General features: G+C 42.5%; 1 protein-coding gene across 1 annotated transcript; it reads right to left on the bottom strand.

Annotated features, from left to right (window-relative positions):
• Positions 1–603: 603 nt before the first annotated feature.
• On the bottom strand, positions 604–18,507 carry FAM241A (family with sequence similarity 241 member A). The gene is made up of 2 exons (XM_030492232.1): positions 18,317–18,507; positions 604–4,377 (listed from the first exon to the last, which is right to left on the bottom strand). The coding sequence occupies exons 1-2, from the start codon at positions 18,428–18,430 to the stop codon at positions 4,132–4,134; spliced, it is 360 nt and encodes a 119-aa protein (XP_030348092.1). The 5' UTR covers positions 18,431–18,507; the 3' UTR covers positions 604–4,131.
• Positions 18,508–18,800: the final 293 nt, after the last annotated feature.

Raw genomic sequence — 18,800 nt, 5'->3', positions numbered from 1 at the left:
CTAGGTAGGTTTTAAGAAGACTGAATGCTGAAAAAGCCTGAACCCTTGGCTCAGAGAGACTGTTCTAAGTGAACTGCCGTAGAGACGGCAACATTAGAGTAAAAGGAGAAAAATAACAAGAGTGGAGAGGCTAAGAAATAAACTTCCAAAGCTTAAAGCATAGGATGGAAAAAATTAAAGAGTCAAAGCCAGGCTGTTGTTGAACTTGCATGCATCCTATAAAAGGCCTGACCAAGATACTGTATTGGAAATAAAACCTGAAGGCTTGAATTTATTCAAGCAGTGAGCCTTACTTTGTGCACAACCACCAATGAGAGCTTGAAGGACCAAAATTCAGCTTTGCTACTTTTAGAAAACCTGTAGTGTTTAACTCACTGTGCATCCTGAGCAACACAGATAGACTTATGTGTCTGGGAGAATGAACGCCCTTTTGACCTGCAGAAAGAAAAGAAGGAACAGTTTAAAGCAGATTTGCTTCTCTGCTAGCTGCAAGTTAACCAATTTCTGTGGATATCTGAATGCTGCCCCATGTCATCTGGGCCTACCATGAAATTTTGAAAGGAGCCAAGTAACCCTGAACGAAGCACCATAAAGAATTCACAGTTCTCATTGATGGCAGTGGGTTTTATTAGAAAGGATAACAAAGTGCTTTCCACAGGATTCATTTAATACAGAGTTTTTAAGAAATAGGGTTTTTCCTTTTTATATGGACAGGTTTGATGTAATGATTTTTTCAGTGCAAACAGGGTTCTCCAAGGTTCTCCTACATGTAGAGCTTCTTCTCTGTACACAGTAGTTCCAACATGTACGCATTTGGCAGGTGTGAAACAGTGCTGAAGAGTCCATCCTTTAAGAAACAGAGGTTATGTAAAAAGCTTTCAATATGTTACACTGACCAACTGGAATTACATCATTTGTTGTTTAACACAGATTTAAGAGACACAGTTCCTGCATACAGTTCTACACACAGATGCATAAAGGTGCTTTCAGTTCTATCAAGAATAATCATCATATATACCAATATATATAACATTATCACTTTTTACTATATAGACAATTGTGAAATTGTCCTTTTTATTTTTTTTATTTTAAATTAACCTCCTGCTTTTTAGCTAGGGACAGACAGCCTTTGAAAGCTTGGTGCTTCCTCTGCCTTGGAGCTACATCTGGATGGAAGGAAGAACACAATGTGAGGACTGTTCACCCATTCCCCCCTCACTTTTGGCACATGTTTATGATCAGATTTCTTTTGACACATATATGCATCATTTCACCACATTCCATTTTCCACTCTTTATGTCTGATTCTATCCCAGTCTCCTTTATTTCCTTTCCTGCAAATGACAGGGAGATAGTACAGCAATAGCACAAAATTACAACCAATGATTCAGTGCAAGTTTCTATATATAATGGAATGTATGAAACCAAATGGGCGAGGGCTATCTTCCATGCAATACATTATTTCATCTTCAGTCAACCTAACTCTGTTAGGGCTATTTTTTCACGTTTTTAAAAGTTAAAAACTTCTACAAAGGACAAAATGTAGTAATTTACCCTTAAGAAAAACCATATAAACATTCACCGTACACAGGCTCAGTCCAAAAGCTACCTTTCCCTAGAGTACATGTACACAAACATAAACATCAGAAGAACAACTGAAATGACTTCATGAGTGAAACAGTTATAGTTATGCACATATGAAAGGGTTACATGCATATAAACAATGTCCTCACTGAACCGGTCGGTCACACCCTGGGTTCACTGTTTCCCATTCATCACATACATAGCAAAATCACCACTTCAAGGAAATGCCACATGCCATCTCACAGCACAGCATCTTTACGTAAGAGTACTACCAGAACAGAGATATCACAGAGACACTTTTTCCTACAGGGTGAAAGGAACTGGATGAGATCCTCCGAACAATAACTTGATTGTGGAAAGAAAAGAAGGTTTTGGTTTTTTTTTTAATGACAAGATGCTTTTGTAGTACAGCCCTTATATGTATTCTTCCCCTATACCCTTTTGTATAAATCCACCACTGTATCTATACAAATATGCAAAGGTGTAAACGCATGTTCGGCTTTCTAAGGGACTTGAGACAAAACCAAAGTTTATCCCTAGGCACTTGTGAGTACAGAGCTCCTGCCTCTGAGTTCAGCCTGTACTTGCTGTTTGCTTTGGGACTTCCAGCTGTGAGAAACAAAGCCCTGTATCCAGAACACCTTCTGTTGTCAAACATTTCCCTGCCACCAGCATATCTATCTAACTAGGCACCAATGAATGCAGGTTGCCATCTGAACACACAGCTGGGCCTCAGTTCCCCTCATCTGAAGACATGGAGAGGAGACCAGCCTCCTCAAAATGTGACTCATTCATTACAAAAGCAGAGAAATACCTCTACAGATGGTATTTAGGCACAGAAAGACTTTAAAGTTCATGTTCACTGCCCTAAATCACACTTATTTCACTAATAGGAAAGTCCATGAGGACTGGTACCAAAGGTCCTGGAAATAGAGCCCAGCAACCAACATGACCCATGTAGGCATAAAACAGCCTTGAGAATTCAGTTGCAGGACTGGGACCATAGAGAAGCCCTCCTTAACTTCAAAAGCCTCTAGATAAGAAGCATTTTCAACTAATCTACTGTTGATCTCTGCTAGTACAAAAATGTTTAGGAAAAAAGTCACTGCAAAAGGTTAAGTAGTTTTCTGTACATTTCACATCTTCTATTACGTTGTATAAATGTATAATTTTGCTCTACCACAGAAAAATTCTATTTTGCAATAAAGTTTCTTACTAAAAGTTATTAAACTGGTAGCCTATTCAGTAAAGATTCTGTCTCATTTTACTGGTTTTCTTAAAATGAGCACATTCAACTTGGAAATACGCAGTACACCCCTGGTGTGGCTCCTGGGGAGCCAGAGTGAATTTTGCACCTGCTCTTGAACATATATATCCTATTTTCCAATTTGTGTTGCCCATGACATGCAACTATAGATACGCCTTTTTGTTGCCTACTGTGAAAATGAATCATCATAAAATGACCACCTGATTTTAACTGCATTCTTGCCTTGCATGAGGAAACAGGTCTGATTTGCTTATGTACAGAAGGCTTCTAGCTCGTGTTGATTCTACACTGCAGCAAATCAGGGAAGTTTTAAGAGATCTGGTCTGATATCTATCTGGTTGCTCAGACACTTCACACGCGACCCAGAGGAAGCAGACAATATTCCACCTAACATTGCCAACTGGAATGGCAACTCTCCAACACTGCAGCTGTAACTACACCTACAAAGCCCATGAATTACCCAGATATTTATCTTCAGCAGGAGGGCTGAGGGAAAGAGCAAGTATTAAAAAAAGAAAGAAAAATAGCAGCAGGAACAGAGTACATTTCCAAACACAAGGCAGAGCTACATTAGACCATGTGGCCAATACAGGACTGGGATTCCTCCTGAACAACAGCTGAAGCCTTGTGTGAAGTCGCTAATATTAGTACAAAAGCATTTTGCTGGCATAGCTTGTTTCCTAGGGGAAAGCTTGCTATAAACTATGCTAACCAAAGATGCTTTTGTGTCAGGAAGTTGCATTCACCTTACGAACATTTGTCATTGTAGGTTTGTTAGCAAACCTCCCTCGTGCAGAGTTAGCTTTTCAGCAAAAAAACCAGCTAATTAGGCAGATTCAGGGAACAAACAGCACACGAGCCCCTCACAACAATGAAACAGGACACTCACATCAAGTGCCCTTTTAAAACCAGGCAGGAAAATTTCAATATACAAAGCAAGAACATTGCGGGGGGGGGGGGGGGGGGGGGGGGGACACGGACACGGAGGGCAACAACAAAAAGCCAGACCTTGGACTAAGGCCCCAAGAATGCAGAAAACAGTACACTGGACACCATTATATTACAAACATCTCACTTTTTGCCCTTCGAAGAAGTAGTAGGGCGCTGCTGACTTTGCTTAAAACGCCTCATTTTAGTCCTCCTCATCCCAAACATTGAAACTTCAGCAAAATGCAATTCAAAGCATCGCAGCTTTTGATATGCCACCCTTTCACTTAAACTCAAATCCACTGACATAGTGACAGTGTTGAAATACATTATCTGAACAGCACATATAAAATTTCACTGTTGTACATAAATAATGACAAGGCACAGAACAGCAACCAGTCCAAGAGCTTGCAGGCCAAGAAACCAGAGCATGACCCAGAAGAATATAATTATTACAGGTTCTACTGTCCGTTCTCCAAAGTACATCCTTGTGAAGCCTATTCTGATGAGGCTTTTGTTTAGTTCACCAAAGAGAGTCCCCATCTTTTTATAGTCATCTATTACAGGTTCTGCAGTGTGGTTCCTTTGTTCTTGTTGGACCTGCAGAAAGAAGACAAAATTAGGAAGTATGTCGTACAATCAGTTCCTATTACCGTGATTCTGAACAAGTCTCAGCTGTTTCTATTTGAATGAGTAAAACTAAGATATCCATGCAAATTGAGATGTTAAATAGCTTGTGACTTCAGTACAACATTAAGGATGACACTCACTTGTCCAAACTTGGGACATCTGAAGTGATACTACAAACATATGACAGCCTGTCTCCCCTCTAGATGCCACTCTAGAGGGGTAAAGCTCACCTGTAGGTCATACATCTTACCTGTCTGTGCAACATGGATGTCAGGGCAACCAAAATGAATTAAATGCCTGTAATTTCAGGGAGAGGATCTGACTGCAGTAGATTATTATTTCAAGAATATCTTCAGAACCACAAGAACGACACAAAACTATTAAGCATGAACTTTTAACTATTAAGCATTTTGCGCCAAAGCACAGGGAACTGAAGGAAAGAGGGGTACTGGATTGAACCAGGAAGAAAGCAAACATCCATCCCAATGCTGGCATAGAAAGCTGTGAAAGTCAGGCAAAGGAAGACAGACCCAAGGACTGCACAGACACGAAGTGGTGGTACAAAGAAGCAAAAGGGAGGGGAAACAAACACTGCACTTCTCTCCAAAAGAAAAATGATGGGGTAAATGCATAGGAAAACAGAAGCATATCTTTAGATGATGATGCCATGTTTAAGTATCACTGCATAAAACACGCGACTGTTTCAACATGTAAATTGTAACCAGATTAGAGCTTGAAATCCCATGTTGCCTTCCCCAGTGTTCAGAGATCCTTTGCACAAAACCTTATTGCCTTGTGTTTGGGTACGACAGGGCAAACATGCTTTCAAAATGATGAACATGAGTCTTCTAATCCTTCCATTACGCAGCAATGAAAACATATGCAGCAGGTACTCATCAATACTTCAGTCAACTAACCAATAGGTCCAACAAATTGCTTGCAAACTCTCTGTGCAATTAGTCTACTCCTTGATTCAAAGCACACATGTATCTTCAGTTCTGTCCTCACGGATGAAAGCTATTCTGCATCCCCAGTTACACAGCATGGTCTCACTGGAGAAACAGAAATTCTCTCACACAGCAGTGCCAGGCTCTTCATCAGAGAGCAATAGAGTGAATTCCCACCCCCACAGAAAAACATCCAGCGAAGACTTAAGGAAACTAATATGGTTTTTGTAGACCAGACTTTAGGCCACGATGAAGAACCTTCTGACTGAATAAAGGTTGGGTAAAGCACCACAGATCCTACTGAAAAAGACCCCAACAAAACCCTTACAGTCCATCAGCTGCATATGCTTGGGTATTTTATTTGCTTATTCATAAAGATTTTGGTTTAAGCTTCATACTGAATCCCAGAAATGGAAAGGTGCACTAAGCCTAAATAGTAATGAATATTGTGTTCAATTTTTCTGGAGGTTATGCATTCATAGCCACTGTCCTGCCTCGTATCAGCCCACTTCTCAGGCCCAGGCTGCTTTCTCCCCCTAGTTTTCAGCATTTTAGCTTAACTGTGCTTTATTTAATTCAAATAAGTGTTGTTTCCTCATTAATTCCTCAAGATTAGTCTCTTCATGAAAGGCAGAGCCTCTTGTGAGCCCCTGCAGACTCAGCAGGGTGTGGGGCTTGCCATGCAGGAACATGGTGTTATTACAGTAACTCTCATCCCTCTAATCCCAAAGAGGGCAGTGAGGCAAACTATTAGCCTAAGTGGTATGTTGATCACACCAATTAGAGAAGAGAAAAAGGGTGTGCTGGGAAGGGAAAATACATTTGTTTGCTTCCTGCATGCAGAGAAGATGGGGAGCATGTCCCTATGGGATGGCAGCAGAGGGGATCAGAGTGCAGCTAGCTTGAAGCAGCACAGAGACCACTTCTGAGAGAAACAGCTGATGTGTGCAGGAGAAATCACTCAATTCTTTAGCAAAGTAGCTTAGGCTTTGAACCAGTGGCCATTGCAACCAGGAGAAGGGAAACAAACAAATCACTTCTTTGCCTGTGGATTATTAATGGTACTTGGTTAACGCCCTGGAAGCCTTCACAAAGGACAAGGGAGCGCAGCAGTGGCAAGGAGGCTGCCAGCAGGCACATGTCCACAAGCTCCATCTCACTAGGCCAGCTAACCATGATTAACTGTATGTGTCCACACTGACAACGTCTCTCATGGTATGAGGCAGCTGTAAGCCATGGGATTTCCCTAGCAGCCCCATTCTGCTTTGATAAGCTAACAGCAAGAAGTTGCACAGTCTCTTAAGCAGGGTAGAGTAAATTCCACCTCACTCAGGCTCTCAAGGTCTTATTTACTTTTTGAAGCAAGACTTTATTACACCTTCTCCTTCTCAAACAAAGGTAGGTTCATGAATTCCTAAAGTGATTACGCACAGCAAACTTCTAGGCACAGGAGAACGACAAGTGTGTGCTTAATTACAAAACAAGTGTCAAGTTATTTTTCCCCAAACAGTTTCAAGAGCTTACAAAACCGTTCCGAATGATCATGGAAATTCTCAAGATTTCAAAGTCTGCTTCAGTTTATTCAGGCTGAGTCTGTCTTGCTTCAGGCAACTCAGCAAAAACAAGTGAAGCTGAAAACAGATGATCAGCTGTAAAACACAGATGGCATATTTTCTTTACTCTTGTGCAATACTTCACATGCTGGACAAACACATTTCCTCAGAGGTGTAGCTAAAACAGAACCATTAGGGCAAACACCAGTAATGTTACAATACTTCAGATTGCTAAAAACATATTAAATAAGCTTGCAACTGGAAGTTCTGTCTCTAATTTTCCGGGTTATAGTAAACCAGAAGGCAGTCCTCCATATGTGCTAGGAGATCTCAAACCATATCCTCAGAATCAAATACTACTTCTTTTCCCCCCAAAAGTACTTTTCTAAATGTTATTTGAAATTGGCTTTCTTCAGCAAGCACGCAGTTCCCAGCTGACTCTTCATTTCCGTAAGACTATTTTCATACTAAATCTTGCTCAATCAGCCTGAAGCTTGACACAGACACTACCATAACAGAAAAACGTGAAAGAGATACACCATTCTGAGCAGTCCCCTATTGCTCCAACAAAACAGAGCTGCTTCAGTTAAAAGCAAAGGAAGTTTCTGTTTCAAAGTTGCTAGTTTTAAAAATCAACAACCCAGTCTTGGCTTCATAACTTCTAAGTTTTTTTGTATATCAAGAGGAAGCAGAGGGGATTTCTGCACCTGCACTACCCGCCCCCCCCCAAGAAATCACGATTTCAAGGCCTTTACAGCAGCAGTTCTCCTCATAGGTAACTTGTGCTATTCAGGGTTACCCCCAGAATTCATTTGCCACAATGCAGGAAGGAACATAAGAGAGGTCCACTTCCTCTGCAGTAATTTGTTTGCCTTTCCTCTCTTTCAAAGACAGGAGCGATGAAGAAATTCAGAGGTGCTGGGGGACCAGAAGTGCAGCCAGAGATCCAGCTGGATACAGATGGACACATGCCCAAAACATCTCCTGAAAAGACAGGAACAGTAATACTGTCTCCTGAACTTCTCTCCCATCCTTCCTCCAACTGACTGAAAGACATTCATCAAATAAACACATATGGGATTATTTCTGAAGGAGAAAGAGGCTTTCCTGCATGAATGAAGCTAAAAAAGAATGTATTAGAAATACTGACTGCATTTGTTTCCTTACATAATGTTCCTTATCAACTTGCTGTAACGAATTACTCCTTACTGTAATTGAAATTCATTTTACATATCTAAGTGATTTTATTTTAGACATCAATGCCCTTATAGCAAATTACACTAGCAGATTTCTTTATACAAATGTACAACCACTGCAAATGACTTCATTGGCTGAATTTCCTTTTCATTTTATATTCCTTAAATGCTTTCATAGAGTGTGTTTGGGTTTGTTTTTTTTTTTTTAATTTAAAAAAATACTTAACAGAATCACAGAAAGGTTTGGGTTGGAAGGGACCATTAAAAGTTATCCAGTTCCAACCCCCTTGCCATGGGCAAGGACACCTTCCACTAGAGCAGGTTGCTCAAAGCCCCGTCCAACCTGGCCTTGAACACTGCCAGGGATGGGGCAGCCACAGCCTCTCTGGGCAACTTCTTGCAGTGTCTCACCATTCTCACAGGGAAGAACTTCTTCCTAATGCCTAATCTAAACCTGTCCTCTGTCAGTTTTTCAGGTCCACGTCTTTCCTGAGCTGGACGCAGTACTCCATCTCATATTTAAAATTACGCATGGAGTTATCACATGGAACAGAAGAGGAAGCATCTGATCTGGCCTGTTGCTCAGCATGTATGTACAGTGTTCTCCACAAGCCCACTGCAGTACTCAAAGATTCCCACCAAGCACCCATTTTTCTCTTGTCTTTTTGGATGTTTGATGTTATAAAATTTCCCTCCCTATTCAGAATGGCCTTTTTTCATCAGCAAAGCTGTTGTCTGCAGACTCCCACTGTGTACTGGCAGAAATGCAGAACTTGAAGATCCAAACTCTGAAAATATTTAATGCATAAACTTTGTAACCAAATTTACCCAGCTGCTACAGCCAAATGGCTTTGGGGCTTGGATGCTTTAAGGAGAACCATGAGGTGCCCTCTCAGATGCAGGATGTCATAAAGGGACCTATTTTTCAGAATGAAAGTCTCTGAGGAGACACTAAGCACAAGTTCCATCCACTTCCAGTACAGCTGGTGCTCCTACACCCCTGAAGTGCTTCTGAAAAAGATCTCATGTAATTGAGTGCTTTTCTGGACTAGCTTTAAAACAACAAAGAAGGTAAAGTCAACTCAGCCTACCGAACCCAATGAATGGCTGGCTGTGGCTTTACCAGTTATGTTCATCATCAACACAACACAAAATTATGCATGTTCTGACCACTAACTATCCTTGCTTGTGGCAAACTTCCACCATATTCACTCAAACTCACTGCTGCCTAAATTCAGGAAACCACGTGGTAAGTCATGAGCAGAGGCGACTCCACACCTGTCTGACAGAAGGAACTTTTTCTTGCTTACTGCCTTCCCATCGAGGGTGTTTTGACCATGCAGAGAAACACGAGATCTCATCAGAACATACTCCCCTTACCCCACTCCCCCCAACTCCCAAAGAAACCATCTTTGCAACGATCCATATGCTACTTACTAGGGGAGAAGGATCAAACTGAACTTTCCACAATTATTTAAGGCTGACTCATGTCTGCACCTCATAAATATAATGAATCACAGAATACCAGGTTGGAAGAGACCCCAAGGATCATCTGGTCCAATCTTTATGGACAAAGCATGACTAGACTAGATACCCAAAGCACCCTGTCCAGCCAAACCTTAAAAGTGCCTAGTGTTGGGGAATCCACTACTTCCCTGGGGAGATTATTCCAATTATTCTAATGTAGCCACTTCAAGGTCTTCTCCCCTCTAATTGCTAGGAGCACACAGTTCCTGCCTCTGACCATTTGCAGATCACAAACTCGCCAAGCCCTTGGAGGATGCAGAACACAAATGGATCCAAGGGGGACACAAACCTACACAACATACCTGGGAAGTTATTTTCCTGTGTCTAATCTAAGAGAGCATGGAATGCTCTCTCATCACAGATGTGGCATTTCTCTGCTATCTGCAATGCTAACTCACTGAAGGACAATACCAACGATATCCTTACACAAAGACTAGACGCCCTTACACAGCATTGCCAACAAGCTCTCCCTGCAAGCCCCTGCAGCTTCTCTTAGGGGCCCAGCCGCTGCTGCAGCACTTTCCTTGGCAAGTGATGGAGCCCAGCGCTCATGCTCAGGCCACCCCACACTTGCTGGATGTGGCAGGTTTGCTGGCCACGCACAGATCACTCATGACCAACTACTGCAACGCCTGCGTGTAGGTGAATCTCAGTGTGCTCAGGGTTGCCACCTCTGCCAGTGCTCATCCCTGAAAGGAAGAAAGTGGCCTGAAAGGAGCAACACAAGCTGCTCTGGAAGCTGTAGCCAGTGCCTCCTGCCAACCTCCCGGAAGAAAGACAACCCTGCTTTATCACACACCCCTCTACGTGATGGGTCAGGTGCTATGGGGCCATGAGGAAAGGCAGCAGTGGGCTGGATGAATCGTCTGGGAGGACCACAAACAGCTCTAAAGCAACTACAACGATACTCAGTCCTATAACCTCAGCACTGCACTAACAGTGAGAACAGCTGTAGTTACAGTCTTGCCTTCCAGGCATTTCATCTGCCGAAGCAGCAGTTTGGTCCAGAGTTTTCCACACTCAGCCTAAGGATGTCGAGATGGTTTTTTTGCTTTGGAATTGTTTTGCATGTGTGGAAAAAAAAATCCTAGGTAACTGATCTTAGTGAAATAACTGGATGAAGTTCAACAGCCTACATTCCATGGGAGGAGAGAGTAGATGAACATAAGGAACCAGCTGCACCTAAAGAACCACAATGTTGTGTTAATAAAAATAAAACAAAATAAAATCCATTCAACTACTCTGAAGGCACAAGATCCTTCAAAACAAACCAAATAACATTCCTGTTCCCATTCTGAAGGACTAAGGAATTGAAGAAACCCACCAGTCTTCTGTTGCTCAATTTGACAAATTTCTATCCTACACTCAACCCAACAAGAGCACTGGGCCAATTACAAGTCTATCAGTTTCTCTTTTCTGGCATCAGCTATCCAAAAGGGCATTATGCAAACATGAACTCCGGTAATGGAGGAGAAAAGGCCAATGGACTGGGAAAATACTCTCTATGTAAAAGCTTGTGATTTTGCAGTTGAAAATATGCTGCTGGGTGAAGGCAAAGAGAGAGGAGAGTAGGAAAAAGGAATCCATAAAGGTCATCTCCAACACAGAAAAGCGGCAGTGTCTCCAAATTGTCTGTAACATGCCAATCAGTCACATTTACAGCTATAAAGGAAAGAAAAAGAGATGGCATATTTAAAAGAATTATTTCTACATTAGATAGAAAACAAACCCCTTTTCACTTTAGTAGCAAACTTTCAAAAGTTTAACAACTTCCAAATGAGATGTTAAAAATAAAAGGCATAATAAGGAAACTCAGGGAGCTCACATTTGCACGCCCACCCACACCTTTCCATTTTTTTCCCCAAATAAAAAGTTTCCTCTGCAGTATTTAACAGCTCACTATCTATTTTATTCTGGTCTGGTTATTTTTACCCCAGGGAACAGGTGGTGTGTCTGATAGCTGAAGCCCAAAGGCACTTAAATGTCAAAAAAGCCTCTGAGATGTGACTTTAGGAACATGCTTACTTGCTGAAAAATACTCCTATATTTTGAAAGCTGGAACATTTAATGTTCAGAAGAGAGAGCCTCACAAAGTCATCTCTTTTCAGAGGATACAAACTAAAACTGAAAATACTTCAAGCTCAATCTTACAGAAAAACAAAGAAGAAAGTGAGCAGGTGACAGAAAGCAGGATGGAAGAAACCACAAGTTCCCTCCCCTCCAAAATAAGAGGCCAGCTTCTGCTGGGTGCAGATAAGGACATGTACCAGCCAACACACAGCTACAGATACTTGGTAGTTAGGCAGCCGGCACTGTAAATCCAAGAGGAATGAATTGCCCAATCTTGCCGGTACTTGCCACGTACTGCCACGGACAGGCGTTGGAGATTCGCAGCTAATGGCAAGTTCCTAGGCTGTGGAACTTAGGTTCTCTTTCTGGGAACCACAGCCTTACCCCACAGCAGGGCACCAGCACAAAACCCTGGGATGCATGGGTTGGCCAGGCACAGGCTTTCTGCCTTCAACTCCTCCACATATGCAAACTAGACAGCTTCGTTACTAGTAACATCTGGCATGCAACCAAGATTTCACTCTGCCTTCTCAGGCTTAAAAATGTTCTGTATGTTTACCTAAAAGAAGGTGAAATTTGCCCAAGAAGGGCAAACGATTTTATTGGAAATGTTTCTGATCTTCCTCCTTTTCTACTATAGCAGGAGGAGATCAGTATCCCCCTCACAATCCTTTGCTAGCACGAAACTAACAATTAGTATTTGACCTTGTGAATGTAAACAGTGAAAAGATCTTGATACTCAGCCAAGAGACTATTAAGACAATAAGATTAATTTCAACTGTCTACAGAAAAAAAGCAACAAACAGGTTCATTTCTCTAGGCTATTTTTAATCTGATCTTTAAATATGAAAAGATTAATAATTAGAAAATGAGGGGGAAAAAACCAACCAAGCAAACAAAAAAAACATACCTCACTTCCAGATGAGAAACAAGACAGAAAAAAACCTAAGTTTACTTGTTCCTCTAGGGAAAAAAGAAAACCAAGTGTAAGAAAACTAGACAAATTCTTAATACCTAAAGTACTTTACAACTGCAACCAACAAAAGTCACATATTTAGAGGAAGTTTAAATAAAAAACTGCAAAAATGAAGATTGGGTTAACCTTCATTTCACAAGAATCTAGACACATTTATAAAATAGAAAGAAAATGTTTCTATAGAAACAAGCAACAACATACAAAAAGCAACTGCACCGAATTCCCTTACTCAGCTTTTACAGCAACTTAAGTTTAGGATCAACAGTAGCTGGAACAAACTTTGAAATACCAGTAGTAGTTTTGTGTTGAGGAGGTGAAAAGGCTTTTCCAGATACTGAACTTGTGTACATGCAGAGCAGAGAAGGCTTCAAGAACAATGGAGGCTTCTTTTGATAGAGTGTGGTTGAGTCCTGTAATTTCAGGAGTAAATTTCCCCACTAATACAGCTTGAGATGAGAAAGTGTCACAGACAAGAACCCAGCTCAGGAGAGGAAACCTCCCTGCCCTGTGTTAAGATCTGCCTCTCTTCCTGCTGTTCAGAGTCTCCCTTATGCTCCTACTACTGTCCCTGCAACTTGTTCCCACCCATGCTGCCATTTTACATAGAGACCAGATCAAAACTAATTCCTAATCCATCTTTTCCTTACACCTGCAATACTTCATTTCCATAGGATGTTGTTTATCAAGGCTTCCCCACTAAAATTGGTCAGCTCGACCCAGCAAAAGGCTTGCAATCCACTGTACATCCAGCATGGTATCAATGCCCTGGCTTGCTGAAAAGCAACAACTGTTCATTTTGCCTTTTAAGGAGAAAAAAATTCTATTCATTTCTCTCTCCAGAATACTTTTTACTTTAAGAAAATGGGATTATTCAAGCAGAGCATGCTATCCTGCCTATTACAGGTGCTACAGGTATGTCTGAAGGGTTTGGCTTTGGGTATTTCTTTTGTTTGTTTGTTTTCTTCAAATGCTGTCAAGCCTCAGAAAAACCATAAAGCTTTTTAGAAAGTTATTCATGTATTATTTTGTAGCTATGAATTTCTGCAGCAGAGTTAAATTATTTGTAGAGCCAGAACAAATTTGGGATTAAGCCCTCCCTCTCGGGTATTACTATTTTCGGCTTGGAAACAAATCCCAGCAACTGCAAGCAGGAGAAACCTACAATTTCCAGATTATCTCAGTGTGGAATTAATTAGAAATAGGTTTCTAGCCTTGGGCACCACAGTTTCCATACATACAAGTTTACTTTAAAACATTCTTGGCCTCTACTGAGTTATGACCTAAATGATCCTGTTCCAGGCAACACAGCACACATCTATCCTATATTCCAATGAACAACGAAACACGTACATGAGGGATACCACAAGGCTGTTGATATCATCCTCTAGTTTTGTTTCTGCTCATTCTTTCCGTGTTGGAGAAATACTAGTGATAGTGGAAACTTATTAAAAAATCTCAACATTTGAACTTAAGTAACCCATACCTCTTCAACGTAATTCCCAATGGGAAACACCAAAAACCTTTTAAAATAGCTCCTCTAAATCTGAACCCACCTATTATTACATAAGATATGCCACTTGGAGAGATAAAACACTGTTCAAAATAATAATAAAACATCCCAAAGGGTTACAAACTCAGGTTAATGAAAATGTGATTGCCTAAGCTCATTTATCTGCTTGTGAACACATGTATCGCATATTAACTCTGCATTTTTGGAACTAGTGATCTTTAAGGTCCCTTCCAATGCAAACCATTCTGTGATACAGTCATTTTCTAGGAGAAGCATTAGTTCTAGCTTAGCTGTTGGGCAGCACTTTGGATTCTACATATCCTAAACCAACATGAGGTGGAGGTCCTGGCCTCACTGAAGCAACTGGGAATTCTGCCATTGCCTTCAATTTGGATTACAAGAGTCTAAAACCCATTACTGCCCAGACAGAGAATTTTCAGTATAGAGGACAGCCACAGTGCCACGGCTTTCAGGAACCCTGTTTCCTCTAACAAAGCCTGGCTTCAGAGTCCAGGAGTTGTGTCTCTTGCTACCACCACCTCATGTCCTGCTGTAATGAAGGACTTTGGCCTCACCTTTTATTATTACACACTTGCCTGCATTTCACCTTTCTGTTCTTATTTCATAGCTTAATTTATAGGTGTTGATAAGATTTAGACTGTAGTAATATGACAAAGGCTAACCTATTTTAGAAAGTGGGTTAGGGAAGGAGGTTTGTGGTCCTTAATTCTCACGATGTTGAAAATACAGGACAACTTGTGCGTCTGACCAGTAACTATCAACAGGTAGGAATAAATCGTGAACTCTCAGGGTGAAGCAGCAACCTCCTCCTATGGCTTCAGAAGCAGCTGAATCTTCTGTTGCATTCGCGTACCACTTGTGAACAACAGCAATGCAATGTAGGAGAGGTGAAAGAAACCACCCAGGTTCTGTAATGCTTCGAAGACTAAAGTAAGCATAATTATTATCTTTGCATGCAAACCTACAAAAGATATTAATCACATGATCGTCCAGTTCAGCTTTTAAACCTAATCACTGAAGTACGTAATTCTATAGTCCACTGCAATAACAAATTTCAAAGGTTACATCTAACATTTAGTAACTTATCCTCCTATTCTTTTAAAAATGTACCTGTCAGTAATTTCATTAAGCATTGTCCTTGCTCATGTAATAATGAGCTTCAATACAAAATAAAAGCCAGAGGGTTTGGCACTAAATAAATAGATTTCTTTCTTATGGAGTACTATCTTTAAAAACAACAAACACTGAAGGGTGTATACGTTATTATTTAGGTCCTGCTTGTCAGGAAGGTGTTCTTTTAGCATGATGTTACTAGGCATGATCTTAAACAAACTCAGTTCATTTTGGAGGAAACTGGGGAAAAAAAACAAATCACACCCAGGTTACAGGCTCCAGATCCTCACTGAAAAACCCTCTCAAAAAAGACCAAAGGATTTGCTCTCATTCAGGCTTTATTTTACACCAGCCGAGAGAAGTAAGAATTTACACCACAGTCAAAGCAGATTTTGACCAATTTCTTTTGCATAGCACATAACACTCAGCCGACACGCGCATTTATACTTCACGAGAGAACACGAAGCAGGAAAACGCAGGCTGAGGACCAGTGGTTGCGTTAACAGTGTAAACGCCCTCAGCAAACACAGCGACAATGCTAGGCCTCCAAAGGGACTCCAGGTAAGCACCCAGCCTGGAAACAGGATTCCTGCCTGCTGGAACAGCAGGGTTCAGCAACAGCCCCTCCATGAGAGCAGAAAGAGTGGGGGAAACGATTCTTTGGAGAGAAATATGGATGCGTTCAGGAAAGCAAAGAAGTGACAGCACATGACGAGGCTTGATGGCCCAGGAGCCCCTCCAAATCAAGCTATGTGTCTGTGCTGCTCTTGAGAGGACAATCTGGGACCTTCTGTCAAAGTTTGCAGCACATGTATGTACCACTAACTCCTCATCTAGCTTTAGTCTTCCCTACACACACACAAAAAAATATTCTTATTTATCAAATTATGATTATTTTTACTGTTATTTCATACAATTTCACATTCTCTATGTATATTAAATAAAGGCAACTGATTCTGCTTATTTCCAAATCTAGTTTTGTATTTGCCCAGCCACTGGCACTTCAGTATGCAGAAAAAATACACTATGACAGTGAAACATTTCCCGTAAACCGGAATGATTTGCTCTTTCTTCCTCATGGCCTATATAGATTTTTTGCCTTGCTATCCTAACGTTACGTCCCAACTCATCAGAAAGAGCCACAATCACTACCTGTGCCTGAGACAAGCGGGAAGAGAGCTTCTCAGCCAAGTGTCCCTGCAGCCACCCAAGCAGTAGCTTTACCAACTTCATTTAAAGATGTGTTTAGGCAACACTGGAAAGCAACTCTTCAGCATGCACCATCCTTTGGAACCACAACTACACACCCGTCATTAACAGAGAAGCAGTGGTAACCTGTGGGGAGCTCCCTCCTCAACAAGGAGTTACAACCAGTTTGACAGCAGTAACATCTGACATGATCTGATGCAACTTTCTAACCTCCCTTTTCAGGGAAGACAGCAGCCAGAGCCAGAGAGTGTTTCTGACTCTCCTCCTGCGATACCCTGCAGGAGGAGGGGTTATGGACACAGGGAGGGGAACTGCTGCACCTCTCAGCACATCTGGCCTTACCTGGCATTCAGGTACGTGCCCTGCTCTGCCCTATTTCTCTATAGAAAGAGACAAAGAAGATGCACTGACTTATGTAAGTGGTCAGCAAGTGAATTCTGAAGTACCAATGTCTTCCAGAAGTGGCCCACTTCTAGCTGTAAAATCAGGCAGATGCTTTCAAATATGAAACTATCCTAGCTGTGGAAGGGCTCACTTATGGTTGAGCACAGTCACGACCATCTTATAAGATTTTTCAACAGAAATTATTAACAAATTAAACATAACTGTCTGGAAATTACTTTGGCATGTACTCTAGCAGCTCTGTCTGCCCCTGTGCAATTGTCAGAGCTAGTGTATTTCTCTTAACTGCTCATGGCATTTGGAGTGGATCCTTGCATATAAGTACTGAATATGAAAACGGCTGCATTCTGTTTTTCTGTAAATGAAGCATCAATAAAGGTGCATTAAGAACTCTGCCTTTGTCTAAGCACCAGGATAATGCTGACAGCAACACAAAGAGAGCGTGGCAAGCCATTTTACAATTAACAATAGGGAAACATACACAGCTTTTTTCATTTCCTAAGCAAAAAGCCCACTTCCATCCACCATGCCACAAAAATGCATACCCTGAAGAAAGCAGACAAGTCAAAAGAACGAGTAGATATATTTCTCCAACGACAATACATTCAAGCTCAGAAGCAAGAAAGCAATTGAAAGCTTGAAATATTTAAACATAAGTCTTTAAAAGAAAGACTGAGTGCTGAACTATTAGGGGATACCGGGGATAGCACCCCAATGATTGCTAGCGAGATGTTCCTATATGACTGCTGTGCAGGGACCACCCTTGTACATCTAGAGAAAAGAAGGCTTAGGGGAGACCACATCATCATGTTCCAGTATTTAAAGAGTGGCTACAAAGAAGACGGAGACTCCCTTTTACAAGGAGTCACATGGAAAAGATGAGAGGTAATGGGTACAAGTTACTGCCCTGGAGATTCCAGCCGGACGCAAGAGGAAAATTTTTCACAATGAGAACAATCAACCATTGGAATAATCTCTCCAAGGAAGCAGTGGATTCCCCAAAACCAGACACTTAAGATTTGGCTGGACATGGTGCTGGGACATCCAGTCCAGATCATGCTTTGCCCATAAAGGTTGGACCAGATGATCCCTGAGGTCCCTTCCAACCTGATACTCTGAGTCTAGGATCTGCTCTCATCCTCTCCCACGCGGACTAAGCGTCTCGGCGGGAAGAACAAGGGTCAGGCGGGTACACGGCGGGGGGGGGGATATACTCCAGCATCCCGCGGGGGCAGCCCCACGCAGCAGGGTTGCATAAGCCCCGCCGCAACGGCGATGCTACGGATGAGTCAAAAGGCGTTCACGGTTCTCTATCGCCTGACGGCGGGGGCAGCCCCGTCCCCAGTGCTGCCTGCAGCCGCCGCCCGCCCTCCCGGACCCCTCACCTGCTCCTCCGGGCGCCTCCGGTGCCGGGCGGGCGCTGCCCGCGCTTCCCGCTCGCATTCCCCGAGCGGCGGTGTCGGTGTCGGCAGCAGCAGCAGCTCCGCCGCCGAGCTCATGGTTCCCCCGCGCCGAGCGGGGCAGCCGCTCCCCGCCGTTACCGCCGGGGCGGGACCGTCACGGGGTACGGGGCGGTGCCGCGGGGAGCGAGCAGGCGGCCCCTGGCAGCGGCGGGGCTGTGGGGCCCGGGGGAGGAGGAGCCTTTTCCTTCTCCTGCTGCTGCTCGGTCCCGCCTCAAGCGGGAGCTGCCGAGGTTGCTCCTAATTAAATACAAGCCCGACAACACCAACGAGCGCATTTCCCAAGCGTTGGTTAGAACCGGGAAATGCCAGGTGTTTAAAGCGTTAATTTTAGCACCGCTTCTTGTTGGTGTGTGCCAGGAATGCTGGAGTGGCAGCGCAACGTGTGGCGTTTGCTGTTCCTCCCAAG

The sequence above is a fragment of the Strigops habroptila genome, chromosome 7, assembly GCF_004027225.2.
Source record: "Strigops habroptila isolate Jane chromosome 7, bStrHab1.2.pri, whole genome shotgun sequence".
NCBI classification, from domain to species: Eukaryota; Metazoa; Chordata; class Aves; order Psittaciformes; family Psittacidae; genus Strigops; species Strigops habroptila.
The sequence above is the reverse complement of the archived record's forward strand: the minus strand, read 5'-3'. Positions and strand labels throughout refer to the sequence as shown.

Coding starts and splice junctions, on each gene's coding strand:
- FAM241A (XM_030492232.1), bottom strand. CDS start 18,430: ATGAGCTCGGCGGCGGAGCTGCTGCTGCTGCCGACACCGACACCGCCG. Junction 4,378..18,316: donor GGAGGCGCCCGGAGGAGCAG/GTGAGGGGTCCG, acceptor TTCTTTCTGCAG/GTCCAACAAGAACAAAGGAA.